This window comes from Garra rufa, chromosome 21 (assembly GCF_049309525.1).
Source record: "Garra rufa chromosome 21, GarRuf1.0, whole genome shotgun sequence".
NCBI classification, from domain to species: domain Eukaryota; kingdom Metazoa; phylum Chordata; class Actinopteri; order Cypriniformes; family Cyprinidae; genus Garra; species Garra rufa.
Window position 1 is genome coordinate 27233202 of NC_133381.1, and position 23317 is coordinate 27256518.

The 23317-nt window shown below is 36.7% G+C and overlaps 1 protein-coding gene across 3 annotated transcripts in view; it reads left to right on the top strand.

Annotated features, from left to right (window-relative positions):
• rps6ka1 (ribosomal protein S6 kinase a, polypeptide 1) overlaps positions 1 to 22176 on the top strand; it is a 74732-nt gene extending 52556 nt beyond the window's left edge. The window contains exons 2-19 of one of the 3 annotated variants that reach the window (XM_073826638.1): positions 3017 to 3070; positions 10090 to 10206; positions 11476 to 11557; positions 12289 to 12369; positions 13244 to 13323; positions 13403 to 13509; positions 14848 to 14885; positions 14966 to 15108; positions 15205 to 15275; positions 16162 to 16250; positions 17645 to 17709; positions 17807 to 17909; positions 18317 to 18447; positions 19046 to 19171; positions 20249 to 20338; positions 20465 to 20623; positions 21663 to 21824; positions 22096 to 22176. In XM_073826638.1, the coding sequence (XP_073682739.1) occupies positions 11527 to 11557; positions 12289 to 12369; positions 13244 to 13323; positions 13403 to 13509; positions 14848 to 14885; positions 14966 to 15108; positions 15205 to 15275; positions 16162 to 16250; positions 17645 to 17709; positions 17807 to 17909; positions 18317 to 18447; positions 19046 to 19171; positions 20249 to 20338; positions 20465 to 20623; positions 21663 to 21824; positions 22096 to 22176 (1557 nt within the window). In that variant the 5' untranslated portion in view covers positions 3017 to 3070; positions 10090 to 10206; positions 11476 to 11526. Of the gene's footprint in view, positions 1 to 3016; positions 3071 to 4019; positions 4311 to 10089; positions 10207 to 11475; positions 11558 to 12288; positions 12370 to 13243; positions 13324 to 13402; positions 13510 to 14847; positions 14886 to 14965; positions 15109 to 15204; positions 15276 to 16161; positions 16251 to 17644; positions 17710 to 17806; positions 17910 to 18316; positions 18448 to 19042; positions 19172 to 20248; positions 20339 to 20464; positions 20624 to 21662; positions 21825 to 22095 lie in introns of those variants that run through there. The other 2 variants (XM_073826636.1, XM_073826637.1) reach the window with 2 other exon arrangements.
• The last annotated feature ends 1141 nt before the right edge of the window (positions 22177 to 23317 follow it).

Genomic DNA, 23317 nt, shown 5'->3' on the forward strand with positions numbered 1-23317 from the left:
GAGGCATATCTTCCGTACCAAGCCACGCATGCAACAGGCAAGTGTACTTGTCGTTTACTAGAGGGAATCAAGAGAAGTGGGTAGAGAGGGTTTTGTTTAGGATGAGAGATGAAACTACCTTTCATGTGGTTAGGAACGAGAGGTCCAGATGAGGCGTATATTCCTCTATGTACGATAGGTGTATATTCCTCTGTGTATGCTTGATGTTTTTCTTGTTTAAAATAATACTGGAGTTTTTTTTTTGTTTTTTTTTTTAAAGTAATTTGTGGGCACGTCCCTCATTTGTAAGCTGTTTCACTATGACTCTTCAGTGTGACCGAACTGGTTTGAACATTTCAGAAACAGGAAACGTCTGGTTTACGATGCAGAAAGCTGCAGCCTCTAGCTTTGTGGGTTGTTCAGCATTGCGAAAAAAATGTTGGTGTTAATTCCTGTGTGTTTTCTCTTTAAGTTTTTATATCAATTGTCCAGTTAGAAATTATGTCAGAGACATTAATCATTTTAGTTGAACTGCATGTAATTGAGAGCTTACAGAGATGGATGTGCTCATTGCTATTACCAAATAATGACAGTGGAAGTGCTATTTGTGTATGTTTTGTGATACTGGTCATTTTAAAGCAGAGTGAAAGTAAAGTGACAGATAAAATAAGACATTTTATGTAGTGTGCATGTCTGTTACATGGTGTTAAGTAGTAAAGTCACTGGATGCAAGAGTGACTGCAAAAGGAATATTAGAGAAGTTTCTCTCTCTCAACCTCAACTTAAACAGGAAGTTTCGACTGATACAGTGTTTTTGTTTCAACACTGAACGATCATATTCAGCTCTTTACTACCGTAATTAAGTTTACCATCAATACTGTGCCCAGTCACTGTTTCATAGTGCAACTAGGTTTATAACACTGACTATATAAAAGTCTTCTAAAGCCAAGATTTATTCTGGATGTTAAGTTTAATTGTAAAGGAATGTCTTTATTGGACTCTTAAATAAATCCATTTCACAATCTGGTTTGCTAATCTGGGTTTGTTCACACTTGTCATGTTTGGTTAGATTAAAAGAAACTCTGGGGCGATTGCTCTGTTAGTGTGGTTCAGTAGAGTAAGTGTGAACGCAGCCATCTGAACCCTGGTGCGCACCTAAGGCTGCTAAAAAGATCTCTGTCTGCCTCCAAACAAACTCTGGTGTGGTTCGAATGAAATATGAACGCAACATGGACCAAATACTTTTAAACGAACCAAAAACAGGAAGTAATGACAAGATGCGACGCTATGTGACATGATTTCACAAAGGGAACAAGCGGTGTATCCAAAACAAAAACAAGCAGAGGGCAAACATGGAGCAACAAGGAGGTAAAGTGCTTTTTATGAGCTCTTTGTGGTGAAAAAAAAAATCATATGCAAGCAAAAATAATTGCGCTTAGTCCAGCAGACGGCATTGCGTGTATATGACTGTAAAGCGGTGATCGGCAGACCAATCAGTGAATTGGTACTTTGATATCATACCCCCGCAGCGCCGCTTTAAGTCAAACGCACCTTTTCCTTTTGTTTAGTGCGTTCTGTCACGAAATATACATCATTCAACCCGACCGATCAGGTTGTGAATGTATCACTATGCATTTAGGTTCGGTATCTTTAGGTTTCCTGTCAAAAATGCCTGTTAACGCTAAGCAGAACAAGAAACAAATGTATCTTTTTTCTTTTTTGGTCCGGACCAAATAAATCAAACAAACCAAACTACAAGTGTGAACACACCATTAGTGATCTGGTTCTTGATTTCAACTCACTGACTTAAAGGAGTAGTTCACTTTCAAAACAAAAATTTACAGATAATGTACTCACCCCCTTGTCATCCAAGATTTTCATGTCTTTCTTTCTTCAGTCGTAAAGAATGGTGTTTTTTGAGGAAAACATTTCAGGATTTCTCTCCATATAATGGACTTCTATGGTGCCCCAGAGTTTGAACTTTCGAAACTCAGTTTAAATGTAGCTTCAAAGGGCTCTATATGATCCCAGCCGAGGAAGAAGAGTCTTATCTAGCGAAACAATTGGTTATTTTAAAATGTCTAAAAACATTTACAACTTATTTACTTTTTAATCTCAAACGCTCGTCTTGCCGAGCTAGACAAGATGAGCATTTGAGGTTTAAAAAGTATATAAATTGTTTTTTTTTTTTTTCGAATTTTTTGCTAGATAACTCTTCTTTTCTCGCCTGTGATCGTTTAGAGGCCTTTGAAGCTTTATTTTGGAAGTTCAAACTCGGGGGCACCATAGAAGTCCATTATATGGAGAGAAATCCTGAAATGTTTTACTCAAAAAACATTTCCTTACGACTGAAGAAAGAAAGACATGAAGATCTTGGATGACAAGGGGGTGAGTACATTATCTGTAAATTTTTGTTCTGAAAGTGAACTACTCCTTTAAAAGGGATAGTTCACCCAAAAATGAAAATTCTGTCATTAATTACTCACTCTCATGTCGTTCCAAATCTGTAAGACCTTTGTTCATCTTTGGAACACAAATTAAGATCTTTATTTTAATTTCAGCAGCACTACACACTTGCGGCATGGTACTCTTGTGAACTTGTGTCGAAGACTGATGCAGAAAAGAAGAAATTGTTGGATTAAGTCGTTATTTTTGTTTTCTTTGTGCACAAAAAGTATTCACGTAGCTTCAAACCATTACTGTTGAACTACTGATGTCACATGGACTATTTTAGCGATGTCCTTACTACATTTCTGGACCTTGAACGTCTCAGTTGTGTTGTCGTCTACGCAGAATCAGAAAGCTTTTATCAAAAATATTTAAATTGGTTTCCGAAGATGAACGAAGGTTTTGACAGGATTTCATTTTTGGCTGAGCTATCTCTTTAACTATCAGAACTTTGGTAAAGAGAGGATTCTTGAATTCGTAGGTGCTTTATCAGGGCACTGGAGTGTGGAAATGTAAAGAAAACAGTCATTTTGTTCTCAGTTTGATTCTCTCTTTGTTCGCTTCTTCCTCCCCAACCCTACATGAGCAGTACAAGTCACAGATCACCTGGGTAGAGAAAGAGTTTGCTGATATCAGTGAGAAGGTAAGATCTCAGAGCTTTCTGCTGCCATCCGGCTTTCTTCTTTGAGCTCTGTCATTCTGTCTGTCAGCTTGGGTTCTAACAGGATTTACAGTAGAGGAAGAGGAGCGCTGGGACATGCCAAAAAGTGACCTTTAATAGCCGATTGATTATGACTTCCTCTTGTGGTATTGGGCTGGGCTAATCAGGGTCAGAGGAAGAACCTGTATGTTTTAAAAACACCATAGTATATTTAGCTCTCTTGACAGTGAGGGAGGAGAATGCTGAGAGAGGAAATCAGCAAGGCATTATGGGACAGGATGAGCATTTAAGTGTCCACCCGACAGAAACAAACATTCGGTTACATCTTTTAATTCACTGTACGTTTTTCTTTTATGCCAAAAATCATTAGGATATTAAGTAAAGATCATGTTCCATGAAGATATTTTGTAAATGTCCTACTGTAAATATATTAAAACTTCATTTTTGATTAGTAATATGCATTGCTAAGAACTTAAGTTGCACCACTTTAAAGGTGATTTTCTCAATATTTATTTTTTTTTGTACTCTCAAGATTCCAAATTTTCAAATAGTTGTATCTTGGCCAAATATTATCAAATCATAAACGATACATCAATGGAAAGTGTATTTATTCAGCTTTCAGATGTATAAATCTCAATTTTAAAAAACTGACCCTGGTTTTGTGGTCCAGGGTCACATATAATTTAAAACACATAATAAAATTATTTAAAAATTCTTTCCTCTATCTTTGTTATTAGCCCATCTGTCACGCATTACTGTCACATCCTCCCTTCCTATCTCTCTCTTTCACTCTCTCTTTCTCTCTCGCTGTTTTTTTTCTCTCACCAGTTCTGTTTTCAGGTCTCAGTCTCTTCCTTCCTCTTCCTGCGTGTCTCACTGTAGTTGTCGAGTAGGGTAGAGCACACACCCTGACTCCCATACTCTCTCACACACACTGCCAGACTCTGCTTACTCCCTCTCTGGGATGAGTTTTGTTGTCCATGGCTGCCCCGACTGCAGGCGGATGGGGGTAACAGTGGAATGCCCTGGCTAGAGGAGGGATGAAGAGATGGATAAAGAGAAGAGGAAGTTTAAAGTCAGTCAATTGTTGACTCTCTACCTGTTCAAGAGGCAGCACAGTAAGACTATAGCAAATGCCACTCAGTCCAGAGAGGAGACGAACAGCACCACAAACTCTGCTCAGTCTAGTGCAGCTTTAACCGATGAACATACAACGTGGACGGTCAGTACGCACATACACACAGTAAAGGAGTTGCTGTTAGTTTGTTGCTAGGGCGATTGTGTTTTGAGACAAAATGTTAGGTTTGTTTTGTTGAATTGGGCCACACTGGTTGTATGTATGTGTAAACAAACCTTTCTTTAATTAATTGCTTAGAATGTCATTTTACAAGTCAAACACTTTTTGTTTGATTTTGTCAGATGTTTGTAACTTGAATTTTGTCGTCCTTCTCAAGACTTGACATCAAATGCGTCTTTTATGTGGTACATCTGTGGGAAAACAGCTTTAAAATGTGCTCTGTGACACTGTTTGTTTCTCTTTTTATGTTACAAGTGTTAGCAACACCCTAAAAGCTGTCAAATGCAGAATTCCTCCTTTTTTAACTTTATGTTCGCCATTAAACCTGCAACAAATTTCAGACTTTGATAAAACTGAGAAGTTTTTGAAGTAAATAACTTTGATATATGAAGTAATGAGAATAATAATGTATGATAATAATTCAGAAGGTTTTTAATCCTAAAGAAATCAGGTAATTAGATGAGCTCAGGGCCTAATTGTGAATTGTGTCATATGGGTCAATTTTTCAAAATTGAGATTTATATATCATCTGAAAGCTGAATATTTGGCAGAGATACAGCTATTTGAAAATCTGGAATCTGGGGTGCAAAACAAAAATCAAAATATTGAGAAAATCACCTTTAAAGTTGTCCAAATGAAGTTCTTAGCAATGCATATTACTAATCAAAAAATTCATATATTGATATATTTACGTTATATAAAAATGGAAAATTACAAAATATCCTCATGAAACATGATCTTTACTTAATATCCTATTGATTTTTGGCATAAAAGAAAAAAATATCATTTTGACCCATATTGTTGGCTATTGCTACAAATATACCCATGCTACTTAAGACTCTAAGACTTGATTCATGTGCAGAAAAGTTGGTGAACATACACTGAATTCCTAACATCCACCTAGACTAGCATTTGTTACGTTTTTTTCTGATTGTCTTGAGATTTTGGTGCGTTTAGTGAGTTGTTTACTTTTGTTTTTATTAGTCTTACCATTACTGCCATTATGTTGTTAATTTTGACTGATTATACTATGATTGAATGCTTAAATCTGATTGGCTGACAAATGTTCTAAGGCATGTATTATTTTCAGGGAAATGCATGGAGAACTTAGTTCCAGGCAACTCTTGGCCACATTAAATGTCTATATAACGCCACACTATTTTAGTTATTTGAAAGGTCCTTACAGCCTAAAACAGCAAAATAACCAAAACCCATAACGACACTGGCCAAATAAATAAATACAGTAAACAATAGGATAAAAACGACAGATTATTTCCCTGTTTTTGCCACAAAATGACGTTTTATTATGTACAGAAAGCACATACTCTATTTGTCCCACTCTCTCTCCCTTACAGACGCACACACGTTGGCATATGCGCTAATGTTGTTAGCGCTGCTCTGACGATTAACAACTTGAAAACATGACATTTCTCACAAGCGAGATAACAACGGCATGGTCTTGAAGAAACACTATTAGTAGAGACGCTGCTGCCGATCACTTTTGAGAGATGCACAGACAGACAGACTGTCTTTTCGTCTGTATGTTTGTCTAAAAATTTCATTATTAACTGCATTAGTCTGCTATCAACGGCTCAAGCGTCGTTACTAGGTCTAAAATTACGTTTTGGAATTAGCAACAAAGGCGTTGGATGCCTTAGTTCTACTCACAATAGCGTTTTAAGAACAAAAACCAGACAAATGTCTTGAAATATATCATCTGATCGATGGCTTGAGGTGTGGTAAGTATTTTCCAAAGAATTCAACGGCCCTTCATCAGTTATTGCTTACTTCGTGTTCGCGGACACAAAAGGGGGTGGGATTTATCGTTTGAACCAATCACAGGCGAACACAACTAGTCATATCCAATCATACCGCGATGGAGGCATTGCCTGCTGTCAAGTGACTTTCCCCCATTCATTCTCAATTACCCCCATCAAACCCACTGTACGCTTTAAGGGGGTTCTGTTAAAACTCAATGGGCTCAGGGGAGGTGAGAATGACGCGGACTCCCACCGTAACTTTACCTGCTGGTGTCTCTGGACTGTTTTACTTTAGAAAAACGAGTGATTTATACACTTTTTCATGTCATATTTTGTAATAAGGAGTTTTTGAATTATGATTTAACCTAACCCCCGGCCTCCTTGGGGGAAATGCCCCTGATGCATATATATTTACAGGTATGTGCCAAAAAAATTGAATATCGAGGGAAAGTCCATTTATTTCAATAATTTGTTTCAAAAAGTGAAACTTGTATGTTATATTAGTTTACTACACACAAAGTAAAATATTTCAAGCCTTTATTTGTTTCAATTTGAATGATTATGGATTAAAGATAAAAAAATGTTAAAAAAAAAATCCAGTATTTCGCAAAATGAGAATATCATGACAAAGTTCAACATTGTAGGCTCCCTGTGTCCCAATCTAGTCAGCTAATTAACGCAAAACACCTGCAAAGGTTTCCTCAGCCTTTAAATGGTCTCAGTCTGGCTTAGTAGGCTTCAGAATCATGGGGAAGACTGCTGACTTGACGGTTGTGCGGAAGACCAACATTGACACCTTCCATAAGGATGAAAAGTCTCAAAAGGCAATTGCAAAAGAAGCTGGATGCTCACAGAGCACAGTATCAAAGTATATTAACAGAGTGTTAAAGGAGAAGTCCGGTGTGATATTGACCTAAAGTGTATTGAATCATGATACCGAGTGTGAACGTACCTTGAATATCTCATCTCGGTTTGTGTCCTGCTGTCCGAAATCTGGGGTCAGTTAGCCAATGCTAACAACAGGTTGTCAATGAGAGTCAATAGGGCATCGAAGTAGCCATGTAAATAAATCACTGTTTTATGCCATTTACGAGGCACAAAGTAGCTCCACACTTCATTGGTAGACTTCCAAGGGCCCTGACATTTAAAACGAGACATTGAGAACTCAGAAAAAGCACCGGTAGTTTATTTACGAGAAGATTTATACAGACAGTTCCTGCAAGAAAAAAATCTGGTCGCCGCCATCTTGAATTTAGTCACGATAAGTCGAGTGTCGAGCAGGAAGGAAACTACAACCTGATAAGCTGATAACCTGATAAGTTCCTTCCTGCTCGTCACTCGACTTATTGTGACTGAATTCAAGATGGCGGCGGCCGGTGATTTTACTAAGGGGAATGTCTGTATAAATCTTCTCGTAAATAAACTACCGGTGCTTTTTCAAAGTTCTCAATGTCTCGTTTTAAATGTCAGGGCCATTGGAAGTCTACCAATGAAGTGTGGAGCTACTTTGTGCCTCGTAAATGGCATAAAACAGTGATTTATTTACATGGCTTCTTCGATGCCCTATTGACTCTCATTGACAACCTGTTGTTAGCATTGGCTAACTGACCCCAGATTTCGGACAGCAGGACACAAACCGAGATGAGATATTCAAGGTACGTTCACACTCGGTATCGTGATTCAATACACTTTAGGTCAAAATCACACCGGACTTCTCCTTTAAGAGGAAGGGAAAAATGTGGCCGGAAAAGGTGCACAAGTGACAGGGATGACCGTAGCCTTGAGAGGATTGTCAAGCAAGGGCGGTTCAGAAATCTGAGGGAGCTTCATAAGGAGTGGACTGAGGCTGGTGTCAGACGTCTGCATGACATGGGCTACAGCTGTAGAATTCCATGGGTCTAGCCACTCCTGAACTAAAAACAACGTCTGTGCTGGGCTAAGGAGAAAAAGTACTGGTCTGTTGCCCAGTGGTCCCAAGTCCTGTTTTCAGATGAAAGCTAATTTTACATTTCCTTTGGAAATCAAGGTCCCAGAGTCTGGAGGAATACCGGAGAAGCACAAAAGTCAAGCTGCTTAAAGTCCAGTGTGAAGTTTCCACAGTCAGTGATGGTTTGGGGAGCCATGTCATCTGCTGGTGTGGGTCCATTGTCTTTTATCAAGTCCACAGTCAATGCAGCTGTCTACCAGGAAATTTTAGAGCATTTCTGCTGCCGACAAGCTTTTGGAGATGATGATTTTATTTTTCAGCGGGATTTGGCACCTGCCCACAAAGCCAAAACTACCAGTACCTGGTTTAATTGCCATGGAATAACTGTACTTGATTGGCCGGCAAACTCGCCTGACTTAAACCCCATTGAAAATCAATGGGGTATTGTCAAAAGGAAGATGAGGGAACAGAGACCCCGAAATGCAGACGAGCTGAAGGCCAATATCAAAACAACTTGGGCTACCATAACACCTCAACTGTGTCAAAGGCTGATCGCCTCCATGCCACGCCACCTTGATGCTGGAATTAGTGCAAAAGGAGGCCCAACAAAGTACTGAGGACATAATACAGTACATGAACACACTTTTCAGAAGGCCAACATGTGTTTAAGATCCTTTTTTTATTGGTCACATGAAATGTTCTAATTTTGTGAAATACTGGATTTGTTTTTTGTTTTTTTCTGTCTTTAATCCATAATCATCCAAATTGAAACAAATAAAGGCTTGAAATATTTCACTTTGTGTGTAGTGAACTAATATAACACACAAGTTTCACTATTTGAAACAAACTATTGAAATAAATGGACTTTCCCTCGATATTCTAACCCACATGGCATTCAAACCAGTGTGACTTCTTCTTCTGATGACCATTGACTTCCATTGTATGGAAATAAAAACCCACTGAGGTTTTTCTCTAAATAACTTTTGAGTTCCACTGACTAAAGCCATAGAGGTTCAGATGAGTAAAAGGTGACGGAATTGTAACTTTGGGTTTAGCTATCCCTTTAAATGATTTAATTATTGACTACTTGTTAATATTTCCATTCCAGTGACAATTTTGTTGGTTAATTAGTCAGCACTGTGGGTTGTGTCCTAGCAGCTGTTTTTCTGATATTAGTCTAAGTGGGTTTGACATGTTAGCGTGTTAGTGAGCAGTGTTTGTGCTTTTATTGCACCGTGTTCTCAGAATGCAGGGTTTAATTTTAATTCAACCATTAACCATTTCCTCCTAAACATGTTTACCCCCTCTCTTTCTCTGTAGTCACAGGGGAAATGTGACATAACACTTTACTTTCAGCAGAGCCCATGTTTTCTATCAGCTGTAATGATGGATAAACTGCTAGTCATCACACTCTCTGATCTGATAGGTTTAAAGTGTTTTTTTTATTTGTTGCTTTAAATGGCATGAGCTTCTCCTCACTCATCTCAACTGCACCCCTGCTGCTAAAACTTGCAAATGAATCAAATAACAAGTGGTGGTGGTATCTTAATGGTCTTGGATGATTACACAGAAGTTGTAGGTTAAATTCAAAGTAGGTGCAACTATTCCCTGAAACATCCTTGATGTAATTTAATACAGTATATTCATTTTTAATACAGGTGGCGCTTGAAAAGCTAAATCCTCCTCTGAGCCTAATTCAGCTCTCATAATGTTTAGGTCACAAGAGCCACAATATTTTTCAGTGACAGTGGTATTGATTCAATCTTGAAATAGTGAGCCTGGGTCAGTGACATACAGTACATGATAATCCGCTCTGCAGTTACTGTCAAATGTTTAAAGAAAATGGCTTATCGTTCATTGTCCTCCTGCATGGGAGATTATGTCCACTTAAGCCAGCTTTGCACTATAATAATCAAGCTTGTCTTCCTGACCAATCAGCTGTGTACTCTGTATGTTTTATGCCAGCTATCCTGACAGAAGCTGTGGTTGATATCCATCTTTGTCTCTTGTGTTGTAGGAAGATGGTGACATTAAGGAGATCAACATCACACATGTTGTTAAGGAGGGGGCAGAGAAGGCGGACCCCTCACAGTTCGAGCTGCTCAAAGTGCTGGGGCAGGGGTCCTTTGGAAAGGTAAAGAGACTCTTATAAGCTGAGTACTTTGAGTACTTCACAAAATCATAGAGCTTTTTGTGTGTTTGTTAGGGTGGCCATATTTTAGTTAAAATGTAGGTCAGGTGAGGGTTGGGGTCCTAGTTTTGGTATCAAAATATGTCATTTCCATACCAAAACTACATATTTTACAGTCGTCATTATGCAGATCATAAACACAGCTAAAAAGCTTTCTATCACAGTGGCCATCCTGCACAAAACTAATATCTACCACAGTTTGATTACAGATAGAATGCAAAATGTTTCAATAAAAGCATTTCAGCCAAGTGAAATTTATGCAATATTTTAAACTTTTAACCCACGGGAGAAAATTAACCCGCCACAACTGTTCAAAATTAGCCCAATTCCGTAGAAAAAATGTTGATTTGGCAACCCTACATCATTTGCTGCATTCAAACCGATTTAAATACTCTGCATATTGTCACCCTATGTTTGTTGACTTTGATGTGTGTTTCTCTTATTAAGCTTATATATGGATATGGATATATGGATTTTACCGATATTTTAAAGTGTTACCATTACATCAACAGTCAAGCTAAAGATCTTTAAAACCATGTCGGGGCTGGCAAAATTTCTAAATCTCTGGTAGCCCTTCAGGCAGGTACTCTTCCAATTTTGGTAGCCCGAAAATTAATTTAACTAGCCCAAATAAAAAAGACCATTTTTTTTTTAAACATAGAAAATCAGATAGGAGTCAATCAAAAAATGTTTTCGATACACAAATATAAAGAAATGTCAAGGAAGGAATCTTATTTCACTATTTAATGTTTCTGGGTATGCAATTTATGACCCTTTTAAAGAGCTGCACAAGTAAAATGAACAGAATGAGTGGGGTTGGACAATGTACGGTAGCATGCTCTACTTTGCCTGAAAATATATTCTATCCTGAACAGCATTTAATCTCAATGGAAAGACATTTAAAGAACCTTTTTGCTAATAAATGTGACATCATTTAGCATAATAATAATATTTACAGTTAATGGCATTGAATTTCTTTGAATTAAAGTTCAGTCAAGTTCTCTTCCTGTCATTCAAACCAATACCACTTCCTGTGGGAAGTTTTTTAACTCATAAAATAAAAATGAACCAGTTCTTTTATTGTAAATTTTGCCCTCAACTACCTGAAAAAATGATTTTTTAAATAGAAATAAATATCCCAGGGCCCATTGAGCACAACAGTTGAAAAATGCTGTAGAGTGAAAGCATATTTTTGTATTTGTGTGCACACAGGTGTTTTTGGTGCGAAAGGTAACCCCTCCTGATAGTAACCAGCTCTACGCCATGAAGGTCCTAAGAAAGGCCACCCTCAAAGGTACAGCATCAGTGTAAACATACAAGCACACACACCACAAACCACACAAGCTTCCTTTGCTAACACAAACAGTGCTACAACAACAGCTACTTTCATTTCACATTGTTCTCCTGGCCTGTTTTTCGTTCTGTACTCTGTCACTCCCAGTTTTTGTGTAACCACAAATACCAACCCTGAGGATTACACCAATGATAAATTTACTATTTCAACTTCCCAGCTTTTATACTATGTCAAACCTATCAAATGTAATTCGCACTGTCAGTATACACAACATTTTGGCATTTTTATGCCATATTCCCTCAACTCTAAATGCAAATTTGTGTCAGTGTCAGTGAGGTCACAGATTAACGGTAACTCTTCTGTGGGTACGCTCACTTCCTGTTGTTTTTAGTTTGCACCCCAATGACAGAAAATCCCACCATAGTTACAAACCTGAGGTTTTAGGTTCAGGTGTCAGTTCACTGAAATCTCAGTAGCTCTCTCTTCTTCTCTCCTCCTCCTTTCTCTCCATTCCTAAAAGGAGAGGCCTTGACAGATCTAATGAGAGCTGATAACAACACTTCCTCCGAACACATGCTATCTGATAAACTTCTGCTTCAGACTTCCGCTAAGTTGAATCTGCTGATGCCTCAGTCGCTTGCAGCAATAAATGCTTTCATGCTCGAGTTGACTTAATGTAAGCTGTGGCCAAATATTTCCTCAAAACTTATGTGAACTTGTTCTTGTCACAGTGAGGGATCGTGTGAGAACTAAAATGGAAAGAGACATCCTGGCAGACGTCAACCATCCGTTTGTGGTTAAACTCCATTATGGTGAGTTAGTGTGATGATACATTACCAATATGTTCCCATACATTTCCCTTTCTTTAAATATTAGTTTACCCAAAATTTCCCAAATATCCTTTTTTTTTTTTTCATTTCATGTGATTCCAAATCCATAAAACTCCATGGAAAACAAAAGGAAAGATTCTGGGGACTGTACCGGTCCTGCGTTCCCATGTAATTTCAATAAATGTTGACTGCAGAAGCACCATTAAAGTATTATAAAAGTGACTTCAGAGGTCACATAATAGATTTCTTTGAACATGAATAAATTTAAGTTAGTCACTAAATGTCTTCTATGAAGTTCAGTCTGATTGAGTTGGATCATTTCAAAGAATACGTTGATTCAGTGACTCAGTCACAAATCAATCTACTCTGATTCTCAGATTCAACTCACTGACTCAATTTAGTTGCAGTAGTTAACTGCTCACTGGATGGGAAGGTAGTGAATAACAGCTTAATGTTTGGCATTTGCATCTCTTTTGAAACTTTAATGACATGACGATGAGCGAATTATGACGATTTTAATTATTTTGTTTTAACTGTACCTTTAAATGTCACAAAAAGCACCATTATTGGCTTGCTGCGCTATTGAGTAGGATTTATTGAATCACTTCAATTCAGTGTTTTTGAATGAGTCTGCTCCTTGAATTAATGTAAAGTGTAAAAATGTTGTTTTATAGTTCAGAGTCCATGTTTGCAGTCATTATGTTCATTTACGATTAATTGAACATTGTAGTCTTGCATTTTACATGCTTCGCAGAGGCCTTATATTATAGAGGAAGCTGAGTTTATCAATAATGATTAACAGATCAGATTAACTTCAGTGTTAACTTTTGAGATTTGTGGGTGTGTGTGTGTTCAGCTTTTCAGACTGAGGGTAAACTCTATCTGATTCTGGACTTCCTCAGAGGAGGGGATCTATTCACGAGGCTGTCAAAAGAGGTATATATTACTCATCACAATGAGTGCAGTATTCTCGCCTTTGTCTCCTTCGTATTCACACAATCTCTTTGGTGTTCAGGTTATGTTCACAGAAGAAGATGTGAAGTTTTATCTGGCTGAACTGGCACTGGGTCTGGATCACCTGCACGGTCTCGGCATCATCTACAGAGATCTCAAACCTGAGAAGTACTTAATATATACACACACAACAAAAAACTGATTGGAGATACAGTCGAGGTCAGAATTGGCAAAATGTTAATTATTTTATCAAAATGAGAGGGATTATACAAAATGCATGTTATTGTTTATTTAGTACTGACCTGGATAAGACATTTCACATAAAAGACGCTTACATATAGTCCACGAGAGAAAATAATAGTTGAATTTATAAAAAATTATCCTGTTCAAAAGTTTACATACAGTTGATTCTTTATACTGTGCTGTTACCTGAATCATCCACAGCTGTTTTTTTGTTTAGTTTTTTTTTTGTTTAGGGATAGTTGTTTATAAGTCTCTTGTTTGTCCTGAACAGTTAAACTACGTGCTGTTCTTCAGAAAAATCCTTCAGGTCCCACAAATTCCGTGGTTTTCCATTATCATTGTGTATTTGAAGCACCCCTTTCCAACAATGACTATATGATTTTGTGATCCATCTTTTCACACTGAGGACAACTGAGGGACTCATGCAACTATTACAGAAGGTTCAAACACTCACTGATGCGCCAAAAGGAAAAACCATGCATTAAGAGCCAGGGGTGAAAACTTTTTGAATTGGTAGGTCAGGGTAAATTTAACTTATTTTCTCTTCTGGGAAACATCTTCTGTAGCCTCTGAAGGGCAGTACTAAATGGAAAAATATGATATTTAGGCTAAATAAGATAAATGTAGACATCTCCATTCTATTCAAAAGTTTTCACCCCCAGCTCTTAATGCATGGTTTTTCCTTCTGAAGCATCAGTGAGCATTTGAACATTGTGTAATAGTTGCATATGAGTCCTTCAGTTGTCCACAGTGTGAAATCATGGATCTCAAAATCATAGTCATTGTTGGGTAAAAAGTTTAAATGCACAAAAATGTTGGACCTGAAGATTTTTCTGAAAAACAGCAGGCAGTTTAACTGTTCAGGACAAACAAGTGACTCATGACATGAACTATCACTAAACAACAACAAGAACAACAAAAAAAAACAGCTGTCGATCATTCAGGTAAGAACACAGTATTAAGAGTCTAGTGTATGTAAACTTTTGAAAGCAGTATTTTTATAAATGCAACTACTAGTTTCTCTTGTGGACTATATGTTAACACCTTTTATGTGAAATATCCCATTCAGGTCAGTACTAAATAAACAATAACATGCATTTTGTATGATCCCTCTTATTTTGGTAAACTAGTTAACATTTTGCTGATTCTGAAAGGGGGATGTAAACTTTTGACCTCAACTGTTCTTGACCTTACAAACACATGATTTCTGCTACTTAATAACTTGTATTGACATAAATAAATTTTCTGTGGTCTGTTTTCTAGCATCCTCCTGGACGAAGAGGGACATATCAAACTCACAGGTACACTAAAACACTGGTTTACCAAAGGATAGTCTTTGATGTTAATTTGGTGTAATTGGTTTTGTTTTTTTCGCTGTTAGATTTTGGACTGTGTAAGGAGGCTATCGACCATGAGAAGAAAGCTTACTCCTTCTGTGGGACGGTGGAGTATATGGCTCCAGAGGTGGTTAATCGGCAGGGACACACGCACAGTGCTGACTGGTGGTCATTTGGGGTACTGATGGTATGAACAAATTCATGCTGTTCAAGTGGAGAAAACATGCTTTGATGTTAATTATATTTTGTCTAATATGGTTGTTTTCTTTTTCTTTTTTTACAGTTTGAGATGCTTACGGGTTCACTGCCATTTCAGGGAAAAGACAGAAAAGAAACAATGAATCTCATTTTGAAGTGAGGATCCATTTAGTTTTGTTCTTTTTGTAGAGTCTTTAAATAACATTGTCAAATTTGTTTTTAAACGAAGCATTTAGAATAAATTAGTTTTTGTTATGATTGGGCTTTTTTTTTGTTCTAGGAAATAGTCTGCAGTACATCCTTTTCCGTTTCATTGGTTTGCCTAATTTGGTTCTAGCAAGCTGTTGGAAGAAAAACAATATAAGCTGTTAAACAAAAATTGATCTCGATTATGTATTAATGTTGACTTTGCCTACACTAAATTAATACTTTTATTCAGCAAGAAGCCATTAAATTGATTTAGAATGTTATGAAAATTCTATATCGAATGAATGCTGTTCTTTCTTCTCTAACTTAGTAACTTCTTTCAAAAACATACTGAAACCTTTGTTTAGTAGCACATATGTGACCCTGGACCACAAAACCAGTCTTAAGTCGCTAGGGTTTATTTGTAGCAATAGCCAAAAATACATAGTATGAGTCAAAATTGATTTTTCTTTTATGCCAAAAATCATTAGGAAATTTAGTAAAGATCATGTTCCATGAAGATTTTTTGTAAAATTCCTACTATAAATATATCAAAATGTAATTTTTGATTAGTAATATGCATTGTTAAGAACTTTAAAGGTGATTTTCTCAGCATTTTGATTTTTTTGCACCCTCAGATTCCAGATTTTCAAATAGATGTATCTCGGCCAAATATGGTCCTATCCTAACAAACCATACATCAATAGAAAGCTTATTTATTGAGCTTTCATATGATGTATAAATCTCAGTTTTGTAAAACTTAACCTTATGACTGGTTTTGTGGTCCAGGGTCACATATGTTGTGAACGTTGATCAGTTTTTCAGTCATGATTATTGTTTGGGTTTTTTTCTTCAGAGCAAGGTTAGGCATGCCTCAGTTCCTGAGCGCCGAGGCTCAGAGCTTACTGAGAGCTCTTTTCAAGAGGAATCCCACCAACAGACTGGGTAATGTATACACAATCCGATTGTTTTATATATCCTTCTTTAAAAAAAATTTGTTTAAAATATGAATCATGCAATAAACTTCCTTTTTCATATAAAGGAGAAGTTCACTTGCAGAATGACAATTACCTGATAATTTACTCACTCATGTCTTTCTTTCTTCAACTGTAAAGAAATTACGTTTTTTGAGGAAAACATTCCTGGAATTTTCTCCATAAAGTGGACTTCAATGGTGGCCATTTTCAAATTGCATTTTTAATGCAGCTTTGCAATCATCCAACATTGTTGTTTTACCTTGTTTTGTAAAGGTTGTTTGACTTTCTTCGCACGTTTGCACTAGTTTAAGATGAGCATTTGTGGTTAAAAGGTACAGGTGCATCTGAATAAATTAGAATGTCCTGGAAAAGTTCATTTATTTCAGTAATTCAACTCAAATTGTGAAACTTGTGTATTAAATAAATCCAATGCACACAGACTGAAGTAGTTTAAGTCTTTGGTTCTTTTAATTGGGATGATTTGGCTCACATTTAACAAAAACCCACTAATTCAAAAAATAAGAATACTTCATAAGACCAATAAAACATTTTAATGAATTGTTGACCTTTTGGTAAGTATTTACTGTATATGTACTCAATACTTGGTAGGGGCTCCTTTTACTTTAATTACTGGCCTTTTTTTCTTCCACACTTTTTCCTTCCACTCAACTTCCTGTTTACATGCTTGGATACAGCACTCTGTGAACAGCCTTTTTTGGCAATGAATGTTTGTGGCTTACCCTCCTTGTGAAGGGTGTCAATGATTGTCTTCTGGAGAACTGTCAGATCAGCAGTCTTCCCCATGATTGTGTAGCCTAGTGAACCAAACTGAGAGACCATTTTGAAGGCTCAGGAAACCTTTGCAGGTGTTTTGAGATTTGTTGAGATAGTGAATTGGGTTTTTGTTAAATGTGAGCAATTTGAGTTGAATTGCTGAAATAAATGAACTTTTCCACAACATTCTAATTTATTGAGATGCACCTGTATATACATTTGTATTCTTCTTAGAAAATAACAGATCGTTTCACTAGATAAGACTCTTTTTCCTCGGCTGGAATTGTGTAGAGCTCTTTGAAGCTGCTTTGAAACTGTAGTTTGGACCTTCAGCCCGTTGGCCACCACTGAAGACCATTGTATGGAGAAAAATCCTGGAATGTTTTCCTCAAAAACCTTAATTTCTTTTCGACTGAAGAAAGAAAGACATTAACATCTTGGATGAATCAGGAAATGTTCATTCTGAAAGTGACCTTCTCCTTTAAGTCAGTTATATTGACATCGGATAAAAGTAGTTGCCAAGATAATTTCATTTATTGTGCTATATTTTCACATTAAGAGTTTTATTCATGCATTACCTGTTACCAGGATCTGGACCAGATGGAGCTGAGGAAATCAAACGCCATTCATTCTTCATGACAATTGATTGGAATGTAAGTTCTTCAGATTCCTGTAGATCTAAATGAATAGTTTTATTAAAGTCTCCAGTAATGGTTGAGTGTGAAAATATATTTTTGTAATCATTTTCAGAAACTCTTCAGAAGAGAAATAAAACCTCCATTCAAGCCAGCGGTGGCCAGACCTGATGACACCTTTTACTTTGACTCGGAGTTCACTTCTCGCACCCCTAAAGGTGAGGGATGTCTCATTATTTCTGGTGGTCAGTTCGATTTTTAGACCATGGTGAAAACAGCTGACATTTTAAACAAACTACTGAAGAATTTAAAGACATAGTTCACCTAAAAATGATCATTCTGTCAATAACTCACCCTCACATTGTTCAAAACCTATTAAGGAGTTGTTTAGCAGAATGTTATCAGAAAGTTGCTCTTACATGTATAATAAATGTGGATAGATACCGAAGGCTGTCAAAATCCAAAAATGATTACAATATTCATTTTTGGGTGACCTCTCTCTTCATGTATAGGGTATTTTCATCCTGATCTTCAAGCTTTCAAGATTTTTTTTAAATGTCATCAGCATGGATAATATGGGATATGAGTGTGGGCTTCATGGTTTCTTTGCTTCTTGGCATTTCAGATTCCCCAGGCGTTCCCCCCAGCGCAGGGGCTCATCAGCTCTTCCGGGGCTTCAGCTTTGTTGCCACAGCAATGCTAGAGGAAGAGGGCAAAGTAGAGCCATCTAAGCCCCCTCCACACCCTGTAGTACAAGTGAGTTATCGATTATATGTAGAAATACATCTGAAAATAACTGTATTAATGAGTTACAGTGTCCAGTTTTTCTTGTCAGGGCCGTTTAAAGTCGATAAATTGTATAATTTTCACACGATGCTAAAAGTGATAAGTATATCTGACCTTAAAACCTGCAAGGACTGTTTAAGGGGTGTTCACTTATTAAACAATTAAATTGCTTGAGGTTAGAGTCTAAATTGTTTTGATTCCTATGTACCCATGATTAAGTGAGCTTGAAATGGCTGACCACTAGATAGCAGTATTTCTACCTTTTCACTTTGATTTATGTAAGAGTGAGCATGATGCACTTTAATGGAGATGAAGATGATACAGTGGTTCAATGTTAATAAAGGATGCGATTAGTGGAAAAATGAGTAAATGGCTTTACTCCGTATTAGTAATATCATCATTCTGTGTTATCTAGTATTTGCTGTATTGAGTTCAAACTGCATTAATAATATGGAGAATACAACCAGTGTTTATTGTAATTATTAGATTTTAGTATTGGTGCAGATGTGTGTGTATTTGTGTGCATGTGGCCGGTCTAATACTCTCTTGTGTATCCGTCTCCAAGCAGCAGCTTCACGGTAAGAACCTCTTGTTCAGTGACGGTTACGTACTGAAGGAGGACATCGGCATGGGCTCTTTCTCGGTCTGCAAACGCTGCATACACAAAGCAACCAACACAGAGTATGCAGTGAAGGTTAGAGCCTCATTCCGTTAACCTCTCTAAATATTGTGCTGACGTCATACAAGCGGCTTTGAATTATTAGGTTACACCTAAGCATCTTTGACTTTGTTTTTGATGAAACTGCATTTTACAGTGAATTTGATTTTTTAATTTTTTTAGCGTTTTTTGATGCTTTGTAGAAAATAAATATAATTAAGAATTCTAAAACCTGTGTTTCAGACAATATTAATCTTTTTTTTTTAATTAGAAAAAATGTGAATAAAAAAATACACTACCAGTCAAAAGTTTTTGAACAGTAAGATTTTTAACCTTTTTTTTTTTTTTTTTTTAATTCTCTTCTGCTCACCAAGCCTGCTTTTTATTTGATCCAAAATATAGCAAAAGCAGTAGTATTGTGAAATATTTTTACTATTTAAAATAACTGCTTTCTATTTGAAAAAAGAGGGGGTTGTAAAATTATATTATAGAAATGAATACTTTTATTTAGCAAGAATGCTTTAAATTGATCAAAAGTAATGATAAGGGCATTTGTAATGGATCAAAAGTGACGATACAGACATTTATAATGTATTTTGTAACATTATAAATGTCTTTATCATCATTAATAATCAATTTAAAGCATTTCTATTTCAGATGAATACAGTTCTTCTGAACATTCTATTCATCAAAGAAACCTGAAAAGGTCTATTCAGCTGTTTTCAACATAATAATAAATTGTTTTTTGAGCAGCAAAAATATTAGAATGGTTTCTGAGGGTTCATGTGACTGGAGTAATGATGCTACAAGTTCAGCTTTTAAATAAATTAGATTTTATAAATTCAAATAGAAAACAGTTATTTTAAATAGCAAAACTATTCAAAATTGTACTGTTATTGCTGTACTTTGGATCAAAAAAATTCAGGCTTGGTGACTTCTTTAAAAAACATTAAAAATCTTCCTGTCAAATACTTTTGACTGGTAGTATATTTGCTTTTAAATGCTCTTTTAACTGTCATCAACAAAAAGATGATGGCTATGTACACTAAAATAGTTTTAGATGCATGTGGTGATCAGGTGACTAATACATAATTTATTGTATAATTCTGATAGATGATTGATAAAACAAACACCGACCCATCAGAAGAGATTGAGATCCTGCTGAGATACGGCCAGCACCCCAACATCATCACTCTCAAAGATGTAAGTACAACAACTTCTTATTTCACAATTCGATCATCTGCATTATTGAAATGTAATAAATGCACACAAAACAGGAAGCTATAAATGCTACCACACCATATTTTTAATAAAACACTTGTGGTGCAGGTGTATGATAATGGAAAGCAGGTGTACCTGGTCACTGAGCTGATGCGAGGAGGTGAACTGCTGGACAGAATCCTCAAGCAGAAATCTTTCTCAGAGAGAGAAGCTAGTGCTGTGCTGCACACTATCACAAAGACCGTGGAATACCTGCACTCCCAAGGGGTGAGAAAACATGCATGGACAAACACAATTACATTTGTCTTGTAGATAAAAACATGCCGCTAGCACACAATATGTTATTATGATTCACAGCTTGTGACAGAGTCTTTCTTTCCCCCTCCTCTCTAAGGGTGTTCCCCAGGGCTCTTCCCTAGGCCCTCTTCTGTTCTACTCCCTCTGTTCCCTCTCCTCTATTTGCAACATTTATTGTGATTAAATAGTTTATATGTTGACATCTTTCCCAAAAGAACCACAATAGATAGGCTTCTGAGGCCTAATATCATCCTGTAGCTTTTTATAGCATGTATTTTAGCAGTGCTTGAAAAATGAAAAAATGGACTTGAATCAATTGAATTAAACCACTCTTCTGTGAAATCGTACCCTGATATAATAGTAAAGTGGGATTAGGGGCAATTGTAATACTTGAAATATGAAATTGACTTAAATCAATTAAATTAAACCACTTTATTGAAATCTTACCCCAGTATAACAGTAAAGAGGGATTGCGGGCAATTTTAACACTAAATTTATTTTTTAAAAATATTTGATCGAATTTCAACATAGATTCCACATAGACTTTTGATTTAATCACATTCCCAGAAGACTTAGTACTATATACTAATTAATAACACACTTGATTCTTAATATTGTGTTGTTACCTGAATGATCCACAGCTGTTTTTTTTTTTGTTTGTTTGTTTAGTGATAGTTGTTCATGAGTCCCTTGTTTGTCTAGAATAGTTAAACTGCCTGCTCTTCTTTCATTAAAATCCTTTAGGTCCCACAGATTCTTTGGTTTTTCAGCATTTTTGTCTATTTGAACACTTTCCAACAATGACTGTATGATTATGAGATCCATCTTTTCACACTGAGGACAACTGAGGAACTCATTTGCAACTATTACAGATGGTTCAAATGCTCACCGATGCTTCAAAAGGAAACACAATGCATTAAGAGCCAGGGGTGTGAACTTTTGAACAGAATGAGGATATGTACATTTTTCTTATTTTGCCTAAATATCATGTTTTTTTTTTATCTTCAAGGTTGTGCACAGGGACCTAAAACCCAGTAATATTCTCTATGTCGATGAGTCTGGAAATCCAGAATCTCTGCGCATCTGTGATTTCGGTTTTGCCAAGCAGCTCCGGGCAGACAATGGCCTCCTCATGACGCCCTGCTATACTGCCAACTTTGTAGCACCCGAGGTGAGTGGTTGTTCTTCCAACAGATTGGGGAATTCTGTATAGACCAATAAACATCTCCCCAATGTTTTGAACTACATTGATAATGAAAAACACATTAACTGGGACATTGTGTGCTTAGTTATTTGTACCAAAGGACAGTTTGTAGCCACTACATTGCTTTAAATTCTCTGCATCAGTGTGATGTCTATATACATATACATATATATATACATATGTATATTTTCGAGTATTCTTTTCAATAACTGCTGAAACTTATTGTTTTGTGTTGTAGGTACTGAAAAGACAGGGCTATGATGAGGGCTGTGACATATGGAGTCTTGGAGTATTATTATACACTATGATTGCTGGGTAAAAACACACACATTCACTCCCATTTAGGGCTGCCCTCGACTAAGGATTTTTCTGGTCAACTAGTAGTCGTTCATTTGAAATGATTAGTTGACTAATCTAATGTTTATTAATAAACATTTAAATCATAATAATGAGCCTTTAAAGGAGTAGTTCACTTTCAGAACAGGAATTTACAGATAATGTACTCACCCCCTTGTCATCCAAGATGTTCGTGTCTTTCTAATCTTCAGTCGTAAAGAATGGTGTTTTTTGAGGAAAACATTTCAGGATTTCTCTCCATATAATGGACTTCTATGGTGCCCCTGAGTTTGAACTTCCAAATAGCAGTTTAAATGCAGCTTCAAAGGGCTCTAAATGATCCCAGCCGAGGAAGAAGGGTCTTATCTAGCGAAATGATCAGTTATTTTCTAAAAACATTTACAACTTATATACTTTTTAATCTCAAACACTCATCTTGTCAAGCTAGACAAGACAAACATTTGAGGATAAAAGGTATAAAAATGTTAATTTTTTTTTTAGAAAATAATAATAATTTGTTACATTTTTATAGCGCTTTTCTAGACACTCAAAGCGCTTTACAGTGTCAGGGGTATCTCCTCATCCACCACCAGTGTGCAGCATCCACCTGGATGATGCGACGGCAGCCATAGTGCGCCAGAACGCCCACCACACACCAGCTTACTGGTGGAGAGGAGACAGAGTGATGAAGCCAATCAGAATATGGGGATGATTCAATGGCCATGATGAAAATAACCCATCGTTTTGCTAGATAAGACCCTTTTTTCCTCGGCTGTGATTGTTTAGAGCCCTTTGAAGGTGCATTTTTGAAGTTCAAACTCGGGGGCACCATAAAAGTCCATTATATGGAGAGAAATCCTGAAATGTTTTACTCAAAAAACACAATTTCCTTACGACTGAAGAAAGGAAGACATGAACATCTTGGACGACAAGGGGGTGAGTACATTATTTGTAAATTCTTGTTCTGAAAGTGAACTACTCCTTTAATCACCTACATAGCCTAATAAGTACTCAAGCGCAAACATAAAGCTTGCCACAGCACACCGGCAGAAGTAATGATTATGAATGAGCAGCATGTAAAGTTGCTACTACTTGCATATTTCAGATGATTAGCCATTATTTGA